This window comes from Chamaea fasciata, unplaced genomic scaffold (assembly GCF_029207755.1).
Source record: "Chamaea fasciata isolate MVZ Bird 193981 ecotype frontalis unplaced genomic scaffold, bChaFas1.0.hap1 SCAF_10, whole genome shotgun sequence".
NCBI classification, from domain to species: Eukaryota; Metazoa; Chordata; class Aves; order Passeriformes; family Sylviidae; genus Chamaea; species Chamaea fasciata.
In genome coordinates this window covers 4,404,874-4,418,986 of record NW_027094095.1, presented here as the reverse complement: position 1 = coordinate 4,418,986, position 14,113 = coordinate 4,404,874, and the positions used below count along the sequence as shown (strand labels likewise).

The 14,113-nt window shown below is 52.5% G+C and overlaps 1 protein-coding gene across 10 annotated transcripts in view; it reads left to right on the top strand.

The window, feature by feature from the left end:
• CACNA1E (calcium voltage-gated channel subunit alpha1 E) overlaps positions 1–14,113 on the top strand; it is a 108,326-nt gene that overhangs the window by 47,217 nt on the left and 46,996 nt on the right. For all 10 annotated transcript variants that reach the window (XR_010722396.1, XM_066192128.1, XM_066192120.1 and 7 more), the window contains exon 8: positions 3,819–3,922. Coding sequence is in view for 9 of the 10 variants with exons in the window: in XM_066192128.1 (XP_066048225.1) it covers positions 3,819–3,922 (104 nt within the window). In the remaining variant the exon portion in view is untranslated. The remainder of the gene's footprint in view (positions 1–3,818; positions 3,923–14,113) is intronic.

The window sequence follows — 14,113 nt, the reverse complement described above, 5'->3', positions numbered from 1 at the left end:
GGACCAAGACGATGAACTACTGCCTACGGAGGGATATCAAGAACAAATGATGCCCCACAGGAATGGGAAAAGAGGCTGCTCAGTCAAGACAACGACATCTCGGTGACAAAAAAGTTGGGAAAGACTTTGAGGGCCACAGCAAAGTTGTGTTGACACAGACCTCCTGGAGGAGCAGTGAGCCGTTCCCCACCTCTGCAGACGGAAGCAAGGCCCAGTGAAAAGACATCTGGAGGGATTTTGGCACGGATGGACATTTCGGCCCCCGCTTTTGGGCCAACCCAAAGCGACAAAAAGCGTGACACCGGGAACGAGGGCATGGCCAACGTGGAAACCCAATGCTGAGACCACCAGCCCTGGTGCTTGGGATGGCTTCCCCCCCAAGCTCAGAGGGAGCTGGCACATGAAATGGCAGGTCTGGTAACAAGTATTTTTAACAGCTCCATCGAGTTGGGGGAGGCACCATCTGACTGGAGAATAGCGAATGCGATGCCTATATTTAAAAGCGGGGGGAGGAGGGGAGGAAAAGTAAGGCAGGCAGGAATAGGACTGCGAGGCTGACCTCGATCTCATGCCATTTCGGAACAGGTTTGGGAGGCAAGAGAGGAAAATGAGTCACGGGTTTGTCAAAGGTAGGTCACGCCGGGCTAACCTGGCATCGCAGGCCTGGAGACGTCGTGGAGCTGCTCCTTGTAGTAAAGGGCTTGCTGTGGGAAAGTGGGAATGGAGAGGGGAAGAGGGGAAGGGGACGAGGAGCTCTGTGAGGCTGGCGGGGAAGTGAGCAGGGCTGGGATGGTGTTGAGGGGACACAGGAGATGTCACCAACTCGTGGAGTCCTTGGGGATGCGTCATGGGCTTTCCTGGCTCCAGCATCCACTGGCTTTCCCTAGAGCTGGAGGGACACAGGCTGCCATCCTGGGCTGGGAGGCATCTGAGGGCCGAAGGAAGAGATGTGGGATGCAGTGAGAAAAGGAAAGCCAAGGACTTGCTGAGGAGCAGCAAAGATCTCTCCTTGGAGCTCAGGTCTTTGTTGGCTGGGAAGCAGCAGCCTGGAGGAGGAGAGTGTGAGCGGGTGACATCAGGGTGACCATGAGCTGGCTGCAGGGCAGGGGGGGTCAAGAACGAGGAGGGAGGATGGTGGGAAGCAGGTGGGGTGGTAAAATCTCTGTGGCATCATGCAGAGATGGAGTGTGACCCATCCAGCTGCTCACTCAGGTCTCCCGTGTCCAGGAAGCATGAGCTGAGCCTGGACTGGAGCAGGGAAGGGGCTACTGGATAAAATAGGGCAGGAGAGCCGGTTGGGGAAGAGAGAACTGGAAGAACCTTGCTTTGGCCAGCAAAGCAGAGGCTGGAGATGGCTGTGATTGCTGTCTAGAAATAGATCAGGGTGAAAACAGGAAGGGAAAGAGCTATTTCAGCCAAAGGCCAGTGCTGGCAAAAGAACGGAGTGGTATAGAAAATGACCACAAATAAATTTAGGCTGGAAATTACAGCAGCCATTGGTGCATCTGCTTGAGGAGGCTTCCAGTGGGGATAGTGAGTTTTTCACAGTCTGAGTGGCTGAGCAAGTACCAGATGATGGTCTGGAGCCACCGCATCCAGACTGGGCATCACCAGTTCCTGGGTTTGTAGGGAGCATTGGGATGCCCTGGAGAAATTTCATGTTGGAGCTGGGGGATGCCAGCAAAGCTGGCACCAGCCAGGAGGACCCGTGTGGCTGCTGGTGGCAGTGCTGTGCCTGGGGCTGCTGGTGGCAGCCTGGGTGGTTGGGTCCATCCCTGAGCTCAACGTGATCAGTGCTGTGTCTTTGAGTGTGTGGTCCACGGCCACAGCTCCCCATCTCCTCCTCTGCCCCAGCAGTGCCCCTCCTGCAGCTGCTGATTGCAAGTGGTGCTGTGACCTCGCTAATCCCTTTAAAAATCTCTCCAACCCCCTTTGCCTCCACCTCCAGGGGAGCCAGGCACTCAAATGCACAGAGGTTGGGATCACAGTCAGTCCGTGCCACCAGAGTCCTGCCAAGCCCCTGCCTTCAGCTTTCCCTGCTGCAAGTCCCCTGTGTCACCAGCTTTGTTGTGCCCAAAAAATGGAGAGGGAAAAGGTGGTCTGGGCACTGATAACCCTGGGAAAACTTCCTATTTCCCCCTCTCTCTCTCTGTTGCTGAGATGGCTAAAGACGGGGTGGTGATGGCCCCAGTTCTGGGGGAAGATGTCTTGTTCTCCTGTAGGGAAGGAGCCCGTCTGTTTTGCATTCCCTGTGACAAGGACCTCGGGGAAAGCCTGTGTTTTTTGGGCAGGAGCCAGTTTCAAAGGCAAGCAGTCCTGACATGAGTGGCAGGTACCCAGTGGCATCTTGGCAGGGAGCTGAAGCCCAGCCAAGCTTGGGCTGAGGGTTGCACGATGCCTTGAAGACTGATGCCATGGGAGATGGTGCTGCCAGAGCAGAGCACAGTGGCCTGGGCGTCTCTGCAGGGCTGTGCTGAACATCGCCTGTCTGGGATTCCCATGCATCATTTCTCCCTCCCTGTGCCTGCTTCTCCTGTGGCCCAAAAGAAAGGGGCTGGGTGTGAACTGGGGCTCTTGAAAGAGCAGGATCTTGAGAGGATGTGTGTGGTTTCCCTAGTGCAAAAGGAGGAGAGCAATGAGTCCCAGAAGCTTTCAGAACCCTCTGCCGCTGCCGTGTGCCGGGTGCTCCTTGTCACTGAGGTGGCTGCCCACCAAATCCCCTGTCCCGGTGCTGTGATCAACGCCTGTCCTGGTGTCACCCTTCCTGCCTTAGGCTCGGTGTCAGGGCAGTGGGGACACCCAGCTGAAGTTCCCACTGGAGGAAGACTCCGGCACAGTGACTTTCTTTCCTCCTCAGAGTCGCGCTTCTCCCGTTGCAGAGCCTTGCCTCAGCTCCTGCACTGGCCGACCAGGAGACGTGGTGCCAATGACTCAGATGAAGATGAGGGCTTAATTAGCACAGGGAGAGGGGGGAAGAGGGAGGGAAAAGAGAGTCTTTCATTGCGAGAAGATTGATACCACCTCCCCCAGACAGTCACGTTCTGCCGCATCACCCTCAGCCCGGCGTCATGTGCACCATGCCTGACACCAGAGGACAAATGGGGCCTGGGAGGCAGCTGGGAGGGACAGAGGGGCACTGCTTTATTAAAACCTCTGGTAAATGAATGTCTGGAGGTATTGAGCAGGGCTCATCAGGAGCCTTTGCAGCTGTCGGGCTGCGCCCCATGCTCAGAGCTCCCATCTGCTCTCAGCTCCTTGGCTTTGGGGGACATTCCCATGGTCTGCAAGGTGTTAGTGTTGATGACAGCAGCAGAATGCCTCTTTGGAGGTTCCCCACCATGCAGGAAGGGTCAAACATTGGCTGCCTCTTCTTCAGATGCCACTTTCCCTGGTCTTCAGGCACCCTATAAATCTGTGCTCGGCGGGCCCTGCTGCCGCAGGGCTGCTTTGCCCCATCCTGGTGGATGTGCCTGGGAGCCCTGAATCAAACTGCTGGGGAAAACATGCTCAGGGTGACCCCTCGCCCTCAGCACCCCAGTTGGGGGCTGCAGGACCCTGCACCTCCAGCTATCCCCATCTCTTACAGTCTCTGCAGGGATGGTTGGAGGGGGAGGAGGAGAGCGGTCCTGCCTGATGAGGACTGGAGACTGGAAAGTATGGCTGGTACAGGGTGCTGAGGAGGCTTGGCAGGCATGGCCATGTCCCCCTGAGGAGCCTGGTGTGGTCAGCCTGGAGCACTGAAGTTAACACACCCTCCCTCTGCCCTGTCACTGGTGGTGAAGGTGATGTCACACATGTTTTTTCTCTTTCCCCTCCAGACCAATGATGCCTTAGGAGCCACCTGGAACTGGCTGTACTTCATCCCCCTCATCATCATTGGATCCTTCTTTGTCCTCAACCTTGTCCTGGGAGTGCTGTCAGGGTAAGCAGTGTGGTCATTCCCTCCGAGCTGTGCCCGTCACACATTCCTGGGACCTAAGGCTGCTCCCTGTGTCCCTCCATCCCCTCCATACCTGCCTGCCCCACAGCAAGGGATTGCTCCCTGGCTATGCTTGCTTCCTTCTCTCCCTGGGGAGCTGGGAAAGGGACAGCCTTGAAGATATTTATTATTACTGTTACTTCACCTTTGGTCCCCTGGGAGAAATGGTCACTGGGGATCTTCTGGCTGCTTGGGACCTGCAAGAGGGGAGAGACATGGGGTGGGGAGGGGTCTACGAAAACGTGTTTGTGGTGGGGTGTGCAGGGACTGGGATGGGTTTGGGGAGCGATACAGAGCACCTCTGTGCTGTGACCAGGAGGATGTGCCCTGCACTGGTGGGATGCAGACTGGTGAGGATAAGGGTGCTTGGGGTGCCCGTGTATAAGCCCAGAAGATAAGTAGGGACAAAGCAACTGTCCTTGTCCTGCATTTCCCAAGGGGAAGGCAGTTTTAATCCATGACATCGAGGTGGGTTTGGAGACAAAAACTCTTCTTGTCTCCATGACAATGAACCGTGGTTGCATCGGCACATCCTCAGCTGCTGGCAGGGGCTGGTGAACGGTGTGCCCTCTCCTGCACTGGGGGAAGACGTGGGCTCCTCTGTTCTGACTGAAGCAGGTAATTTTTTAGCTAATTACTCATCATGGCAAAATGCAAAAGCCATTGTAGCAGTGGTTTGGCCAGATGGAAAGCCCTTAGATGCAAGGGTCAAGGTGGAGAATGGCCCTGGTAGTCTCTGTCCCTTTCCTGAGTGTCCCTGGAAGTTCAAGTGTGATGGTGGTGGTGATTTCAGGAGTTTCTAGAGTGGCAGGTGGGGGTCTGCTATTGGGCCGAATTTTCCCAGCTCTTGTTCTGGAGTCTGAGTCCAGGGGCTCTTGGGGATTGCAGGAAGGGCCTCACGTTGCCTTGCAGAGAGGGAATTCTTATGGGGGATGCAGATATCCAAGCAGCATTGGGTGGAATTTGTACTTCTTCTGCCACATCCAGCCTGGGCATTTGGGCAGAGTCCAGCTGGGTTTTGGTGGCAAGCAGGACCTTTCCTGCAAAAGCCTGGAGAAGGAAAGTTAGGAAGCTGGGAAAGCCCCTTATTACAGCGCTGGATCGTGTCAGTGTAGTGTCCTGTGTCGATACCGAGGCTTTTGGTGCTGGGGTGATGCTGAAAGCAGCTTGGGGACACAAGCCAGGCACTGGCCAGAGGACCACAGCAGGGCTGGTGGAATGCCTGGCCATACCCTGGCCCAGCTTGGTGCTTCCCTGCACCAGGACTGCCCCAAGTAGCTGTTCCTGTGCCCGGTGAATTGGATGCAGTTGCCTAAGGACTCTTCCCAGGCACCGGCTGGCATTTCCACTGTTTGTTTATTGCTATTAGGGTTTCTACTGGGGAAGGATGCAAGTGGGTGGGTGGCCTAATTGGCAATGGAGATGCTCTTGTGGCGTGGCAGACATCCAGGGTAAAGCAGGACTGCTCAGCTCCCCGCAGGGCTGAGCGAGGTGAGCCCAGGTGGCCAGCCGGGCTCTGCCACTCCATGGCAAGGCCACTGCGAGTCCCCCTGCCTGGACACGGCCACATCCTCTGTGCATGCAGCACCTTGGCTGGGTGAATCATCCAAAGCTGCTGCTGGAGCTGTGGAGGAGTAGGACCTGAGGCAGGAGAAGGTACTTGTGCACACAAATAATGTGTGTCCTTGAGGGCAGCAGGAAGGGCCTCGTTCCTTGCTCTGTTTGCTGAGCTCCTCTTGTTTTTAGCGCTCACTGCAATCCTCTGCTGCTGCAAGAGAGCACTTGGCTCTGCTGGGGGATGGGAGGTGTGACCTTTCCATTGCCTGGCTCTTAGCTGGATGAACAGGCAGGGCCTGGACAGATACCCCCACTTGTCCCATGGCTGTGCTGAACTGAGAAGAGATGGTCACATTGGGAATGAGCTCCATGGAAACACCTCCACCGAAGGAATTCTTTCCCTGGCAGTTACACCACTAAGCCAGGCCGTGCTCAGCTGAAATCACGGCCACTGGGAGCCTCCTTGCAGAAACCTGGCCCCACGAAGCTCACAAACCACACCATCTGTATCGGTGGGTAACAAGGTCCACTTGGGATTTCCAGCCTTCTCCTCAGGGTTCACACTCAAGAGCTGCTGCTAAGCTGCCTCTGCCCTCGCCTCATCTCAGCAGAGGCTCCCTTTGGGGAAACAGCCCAAACACACCCAGGCTGGGTCCCGAATGCAAAGAGGCTGCAGGAGGACATTTGTGTGTTTCGCTTGCCACCAGCAGAAGTTTGCCGGAGCCCAGATTTAGCAATCTCCTGGTTGCGATGAGCATCTCTCCCAACAGTCAGTTCCCCAACTGTTAAGCTGAGGCATGACCTCTGTGATGTAAACAGCCTGGATCCATCTGCTCCTTCAGCACAAAGTATGGGGGAGAGGAAAAGAAATGGTTTTCATCATAGCGAGGCTCCTCAGTTTTTCTCCCTAAATACGCACAAGCACACACGCACTGGAATTACAGGGGACTCTATTAGGAGGAGATGGAGCTCCTCCAGGCAGGGGCTTGGAGAGCCAGTTCTGCTGTGGCTTTGGCATTTGTTCCTGTGTCTATTAACTTTCCCCCTCTGTGGGTGCAATTATGGATCAATTAATTCTGACTGAAAGCAGGAAAAGATAAAAAAAAAATAATTGGCCCCGTTCCTCTTTGGGAGCAGGTATGGAGTCCAAGGAGATGTGACTGCTCAGCTTTTAAAGCTACATGAGCTACTAGGAAAATCCTGGCCGAAGAGAGTCAGTGGGAGCGAGTGAGGATGGAGCATCCACTGAAAGCCTGTTTTCTGTCTGAGGCAGCCTTGTGGCCTGAGGAGTTGCATGTGCTGGACATTTGCAAAGATCTGCTCTCCCTTTTTTTGTGAAATTGTTGAGTTTTGGGGATTTTTTTTCTCGGCTGTTTCTCACATGAAACAGTTCGAACATGTGTGTTTGGCCTCTGTCTCCGGAGCAGCAGAGACCCGACGAGAGCCACGCTGCCCTGTCCCTGCTGCTGGTGTCATGTGCCAGTGGCAGTAGTGCCACCCCAGGAGTGACCATTGCCACTAGGATGGGTCCTAGTGACTGCAGAGGCCCTGCCTGCTTTGCCCCTCCTGGCAAGAAGATGGCTTGTGTCTAGTTTGCCACTGGGAGCAAGAAGATGAAAGAGTGCAGATAAAAAAACAAGCTGTGCTTGGAGGTGCAGCACTGAGGACTCATGCAGAGCTTCCTGAGGACTCATCCAGAGCTTCAGTACCAAACAGGCTGCATTTTGACTCTTTCCCACCTCCCTTTCCACAGCCTCTGCAGAAAAAAATTTGGTTTGCAATCACCCTCCTCCATTCATTGCAGCATCATCCTTCTGTTGAGAGCTGGAAGACTCCATCCCCATACCCAGTCTTGTGCACCCAGCCCCTTTCCAGGGTGTCAGAGCTGTTATCATCACTGGTATTTCTGGTCTGCAGAAATAGCAGAGTGGGTGCAGAGTGGAAGGAGATGCTTGGGAAGGCTCGGCCCTCAGGCCAGCCAAGGAGAAGACCTCTGGAAGCTAATGGCAGAGCAAGAAGTCGAGCATGATGGCAAGAAAAATGAAATCTATCTGCCTTGTACCAAACAAGAGAGTAATTTAAATCCTCCTAATTGCCTCCGCTCATCCTGGTGATGTTAAGTCTTTTCTCCCTTTAAGTCTTTTCTGCCCCCCACCCCCAGCTCTTACACTAAGCCTTTGAAAGAAACGACTAATGTTATAATTAAAGGATCAATTTGGCAAGATTTCTTTGTCTTAAGATCTTTCTTTCAGGTTGGGTTAGCGCTGCGTTCCCAGTCTCGGGAGAGTTTTCTTCAGTTCCTTCAGGAGCCTTCTGTACCATCTTCAGAAATCTTTTCACTTCAGTTAATTTGAATTTTTTTCCCCATCCAATTTGGATGCATAACAAACGATGAATAAAATTAAGTTTTATAGCAATTAATAATAAGGGTGTTGAGGGAACAAGTGTACATTTTCAATGGAGAGAGGGTTCTTTTCGCCAGCTCCACACAAAAACCTGGGCCCCACGCGTTTGACCAGGATCTGGTGCTTTGAAGCCAAAAAACACTGGGAAGAGGATTAATGTCTCAGAGATTCATGAAGAGAGAAATAGGAGACACACATCACAATGCAGGAAAGCTTGTGGGGAGACCATAAATTCTCAGCAAGATGTCAACAAACAAAATTCTTTGCTGTGAGAATGGTCAGGCATCGGACCAGGCTGCCTGGGGAAGCAGTGGAACCACCATCCCTGGAAGGGTTCAAAAAACATGTGGATATGACATTTAGGGACATTCTATAGTGGTGAACACAGTGCTGTTATGTTAATAGTTGGGTTTGAGGATCTTCAGCTTTTCCAAGCTGAATGAGTCTGTGGTTCTACGCCCAAGAAATACGCAGTTGGAAGTATGAAAGCTTGGAAGCATCACGTTGGCTTTTTCCTGGAAGGATTGTAGGATCTCAAAGCGTGGCTCGAATGAGATGTGAAATATCTGTGCTTGTGTTGTGCTTGGGAACTCAGTAGTTGAGATTCCTTTTGAAGGGAGGAGTGGGTGTCATGAGGAGGGGGCTGTAATGCCCCCAGCATCCCAGGCCCGCCAGCACCACCATGGGACGCGTGAGAAACGTCCATGCTCGTCACTTTGTCCAGGAGAAGCTTTGTCATCACTGTGATATTTGAGCACAGGCCAGGCAAAGGAGTCTTGGGGACCTTCATCTCTATTCAGCAGGCAGGTGGGCATCCATATTCAACGAGTGCCTCTCTGCTGTGCTCTGCTGGGCCACCTTTCTGCCAAGGGCTCCAAGCCCCGTGCAAACAAGCTGCCTGACAAGAGGCGTGCATGGCTGCTGTGCCAGATCCTCTGCTGTTACAGGGAATAATGACTCCTCTTACAGCCAGCTGGGTGAGAAGAAGGGGGAAAAAATAATCCGCAACAAAAAGATGACTCGTTGACTTTCCCCTTTGATTTCTCCTGGCAAATTATTTGCCAGCATGACTCCGCTGCTTCAAAATTGCTCTTATTTCTGCCTCCTTGCAAATCTGCTCCATGGACTGCCCATGGTCTGCGGGCTGTGGGTGAAAAGGCTCCATTTTGATCCTCTCAACAAAGCACTCAGCAGACAGTGCTTGCTTACAGATTGTTTTCGGAGTTGTTTGTTCCAGATTATGGTAATTTCTGTCCTCCTGGTTGATGGCAGCAATCGCGTGGCCGTGGCTGCAGCGATTTGAGCCGGTGGATGGCTTCAGAGATGCCCAGTTCCTCCAGGAGCAGCTCCGCCCTGGCAAGGGGGTGCTGGGCACTTCACTGTTGGGTGAAGAAGGTATCAATGGGAGTACTGGAAGCTCCTGGGAAGTTAATGTGATGAAAGGCTGAAAATCGATGTGGGGTTTTTTCCCCGTACTACATCTCACCTGCAGTACTGACCACACACCTTTCATCGGCGGATTGCAGTCGCATGCAAAAGGAGACTATAAAGATGTTCTCTGCTTACAGAGGGGATAAAAACTGGAGCATATGAGGGAAAGGGAGGAGTGACATTTTCCCAGCGCTGCATGAGCCAGTGGGAGTGATTGTGAACAAAGCCCGGGGCTCTTGAAGCATTGAAGCTGCACTGCTCATGCCAGCCCTGCCTGATAAAGAGTGAAACACAATCTCGAGCTCCCATCTCTGCTCCTTGCTGCTAGAGCTGCCAGACCCTCTGCCACCCTTCTGCAGCTTCTTTGCAGCGTGGGCCGAGCATGCTATTGCTGCCTTTGGTGCAGCATTGCAGAGTTCTCTGGGCAGTGGGACAGCGATTCAAACCTCGGTGGTGTTATCCCTGGGAATAATGATGAATTGGAGAGTCTACAGCTAGAATGTTTGTGTCTCTCTTCTCTGCCCTTGCTGATGCTGCCCAGCACCATGTTGGCTTTCTTTGCTGTGGCAGCACACTGCTCATTCATACTGAACTTGTCCCAGGGACCTGCAGGTCCCTTTCCACAGAGCTGCTCCCCAGATGGGTAGATTCCAGCCTGTGCTGTCCTGCTGGATTTTACTTTCCCATGTCCAAGACCTTACATTTGAATCAGAGAATGTCCTGGGTTGGAAAGGACCTTGTAAAGATCATCTCATTCCAACTCTCCTGCCATGGACAGGGACACTTTCCCCTAGACCAGGTTGTTCCAACCACCTTTGAATGCTTCCAGGGATGGGGCAGCCACAGCTTCTCTTCACAAGGTTCTCGTTAGCCCACTCTTCCAGCCTGTCCAGGTCTTCCTGCAGGATTGTTCTCCCTTCTGAAGTGTCCACTTCCCTTCTCAGTTTAGTACCAGCACACCTGGCCTTGGAGAAATCCAGGTGGACAACCACAAGTTTTCCTCAAGGCAGAAGGTACCCGTCAGCATCTGCCCCTTCTTAACTGGGGCAGTGATGTAATGGGTAATCTCAGGGCTGGTATCTCCCAGCTCCTTCCCGTTTTACCGTTCCCTGTCACCAACAGCTTGTCAGCTTTTCCTTCCCCAGCTCGTGTGACTGCCAGCTCTCTATAAATGTGCTCTCTTTAGCAGCGTCAGCTGCGCGCTCCCACTGCAGGTTTGTCACACCGTGGTGACACAGAGCTACCGCCCGAGTGCATGGGCATGATCAAACCTGCTGGACAGGGAATACAAGAAATGGGGTGTTCCTGTTTGCCTTTCTTTCTGTATCCTGTCTCTTCACCACTCAGTGCTTCAGAGAAGGCTTTCTTGAGACAACACAGCTTTCTTAACTGTATTGGTTTAGAAAGGCAGGTGTCCGCCAGGGAAAGCTGGAGCTTCCCTTGGGATGGAGAATGTAAACCCCCTCCCTCCAAATTATTATAATTTTGCAATTAAGGGGCTTTCAGGCAAAGTTCTGGGAATAGGAATAACAGTTCTTTACTACAAATATTAAAAATACAAATGTAGTAGAAAAAAAAAAAAAACAAAGCAAGCAAACAAAAAAAATCCTAGAAACACTGACAGAGTCAGAATACAACCTGACACCCTGTTGGTCAGGGTGTTGGAAGCAGTCCAAAATGAGTCCTCTTGGAGTGACAGATGTGGTTCCATTGGAGTAGAGATGATCCTGTAGAAAGGATCCAGTGGTGGTGAGATGGGTCCAGTCTTCCTCTGGCAATCCAGTGGAAAACAGGCTGCCCTGCAGTTCTGAATCTCAGGTTTTATCCAGGTAGGAATGCTTGGCTCCTCCCACTGGGTGGAGCATCTCCCAATGGGATGATGTGATTGTATCAGCCATGCAGTGGGCCTCGATGGCCCATGAACAGCAGATATCCCCTGGAGGGAGGATGGGTCGTGGAAGAGATAAAGAACACTGCCCCACCTGGTTTAACAGCTGCCCATTAACAGAAGGCACCTACCCCCTGGAGTTATGAGGAATGGGTTATACAAGAGATAAAGAAAACACCTCCCCAAAAGGTTTCAACAGATGGCAAACAGAACACATACTTTTGGTTACATATTGCAACCCAAGACATTAAGGAATCATAGAATGGTTTGGGTTGGAAGGGACCTTTAAAAACCACCTGGTCTAACCTCCTGCAATGAGCAGGGACGTCTTCAACTAGAGCACAGGTTGTTTAGAGCTCTGTCCAGCCTGGTCTTGAATCTTCTCTGACTCTGTTCAAGTGAAATTAAAGTTCAAGTGAATTTAAATCAAGCAATCGCCCTCACTGGAAAAGCTTGTGTTCTCCTTCAAAGCGGTCCTGTGAAGGAGACCTTCCCCCTGCAGAGGTTTTTGTACCTTTTGGACACCCTGCTCCTGCCTGTGCCATGGGTTCAGTGCAGTAATCCCAGTCTGCAGTGCCAGCTCTGCCTGTCACCGTGTGTTTAGGTTGAGGCTCCAGGTTACAGACTGCACAGTCAGTTCAGCACTCTCACTTCAGTTCCTTTACACCTCTTGGGTAAATACCATCTGATCCCCCTGGTTTGCAATGGTCTCAGCTGTGTTTGCCACACCGTCTGTTGTCAGTTCTGTCCCATAACCTTCTCTGACACCCTCCTGGAGCCTCAGAGGCAGTTTTTCCTCAGATCGTGGTGCTCAAACCTGAAGTGGAGCCATGAGCTGAGACCTGAGGAGAGCAGTAGTGTTAACTGATGTCTTACAGATGGTCTTTTTTGTTATGCATCCCATTATATTTGTTTTTTTTCATCGCAGAGTGGTGCTGCTGGCTCATCCTCAGTGTGTAATCCAGTATTTCTCTGATTTCCATCCTATCCTTTCTGCTGCCTGAAGTTGTTTTAAGGCTGATTTGATAACTGGTTTGCTGGAAGCATCTTTAATAGAGGCAAGAGGTGATGAGTTGATGGGTCTGAAGATAGACGGTTTGTTGTTTCAAAGCATGGAGGCCACAACATTGATGTAACCAGCACTATTTAGCTGCTTAGCACTCAAAGATGGTCTAAAACGTAGAAAAATGGATTGCAGTAGCTGTGATACTCTTTTCTCTTGACTTCTTTTTGGTTCTTGGTTTTCTTGTAGTTGGTTGTTTGGGGGTTTTTCCTGTTTTCTTGCTTGTTAGTTTGTTTCAGGGGGTTTTTTGGTTTTGTTTTTGTTTTTTAAGAGGGGACCCATTTTCAGGCTGGATGCTTCCACAAGTGGTTCACCTGTTGAAACCAGACCTGGGCTTTCCAGTCCTTAGAGCAGATAATGTTGGACTAAAACCATTTTCTGATGTGAGGGTGGCTGTGGGGGCCCAGAGAGGAATGTGGCTGAGCCTGGTGGTGTCCCCAAGGGTCTCCTGCCAGGAGCAGAGATGGTCTCAGGCCGTATGAGGGAAATTCCAAGGCTCTGGAGGAGAATTTGCAGACAGAGGAGGAGCAAAGCATCTGTGCTCCCATTGCCCCAGTGGACTGGGCACAGGGTGTGGGGGAATGGTGCCCGTGGGAGCAGGAGGACAGATGGCACATTGATCCCCAAAACCCACCAGGGCCTTCAGCAGTTGCCTCTAGAGCTCTCTGAGTGTCTTTGGCTTCATGAGGCTGGGAAGAGAAGACACAAGGTTGGCATCAGGGATTTTGGCTGCCAGGGGTGGATGTTTTTGAGCTGGAGCCGTTGGTTTCTGGGGCCAGAAGACCCGGGTGGACAAGCAGAGGTGTTGTTGGTGGAGACTGTGCAATCTGCTTGGGTGCACTGAGCCCCCTCACAGAGATCCCGTGGGGCAGCACTGCCCTGGGCTCTTTGCCGGGCAGAATTGGGCCGTCCCTGGTGGTGTAACCCCAAGAGAGCAGGAGCAGAGCCCTTCAATGGGAGGCAGGCACCTGCTCACTGGGCGATGCCAGGCTGCCCTGCCGGTGACTTGGAGCCTTCCCAAGCAGCTGTCAGTCACCATGGCTGGCCCTGTTCTCACTCACACACAGTATTATCTCTGCCTGCTGCTGCAAATTGGCTCTGAGCAATCCTTGATCTGTCAGCAGCGCCTACCCACTCTCAGATGTCACCAGCCCCCGCTGCTGCCCTGCTCGGCAACGTGTCTCTCTGAAATGTAATAATTCATTAACTTGAGATTAACTTTTCTTCTACCCCACCCCTCCCCCTTCTGCCACCCCTTCCTCCTTCTAATGGACAAAAGCAATTAAGCTCCATTAGGGATCAAGTGAGTGGGAAGTGACTCCCTCGGAGATGCTGCCGCAGCTGCACGGACCTTGTCCCTGAGTGCGTGTGGCACCAGCCTCCTGTAAATTAGTGCTTCACGAGCAAAAGGGCTGGCTGGGGAGAAAGTGGTGCTTGGTGAGCATCTTTTCCAATGCCTCCATTCCCTTCTGCAGGAAAAGGTGGCTTGAGGCTCAGCTGGTTCTCCTGGGAAGCTTCCACTGTAGGCACATGATGATGGTTTCTCTTGCCATGTAGCAAAAGGAGCTGGACAGAGGGATGGGCAAGCAGGAAGCAGCAGAGAGTGCCCGGGTTCCCAGCTGATACAAATCAGGAGGAGCTTCCCAAGTTCTCCGACAGCTGCACACAAGCTGAGAGGGTTGGGGTTGTTCAGCCTGGAGAGGAGAAGGCTCTGGGGAGACCTTAGAGCCCCTTCTAGTCCCTGAAGAGGCTTCAAGAGAACTGGAGAGGGACTTTGGACAAGGCCAAGG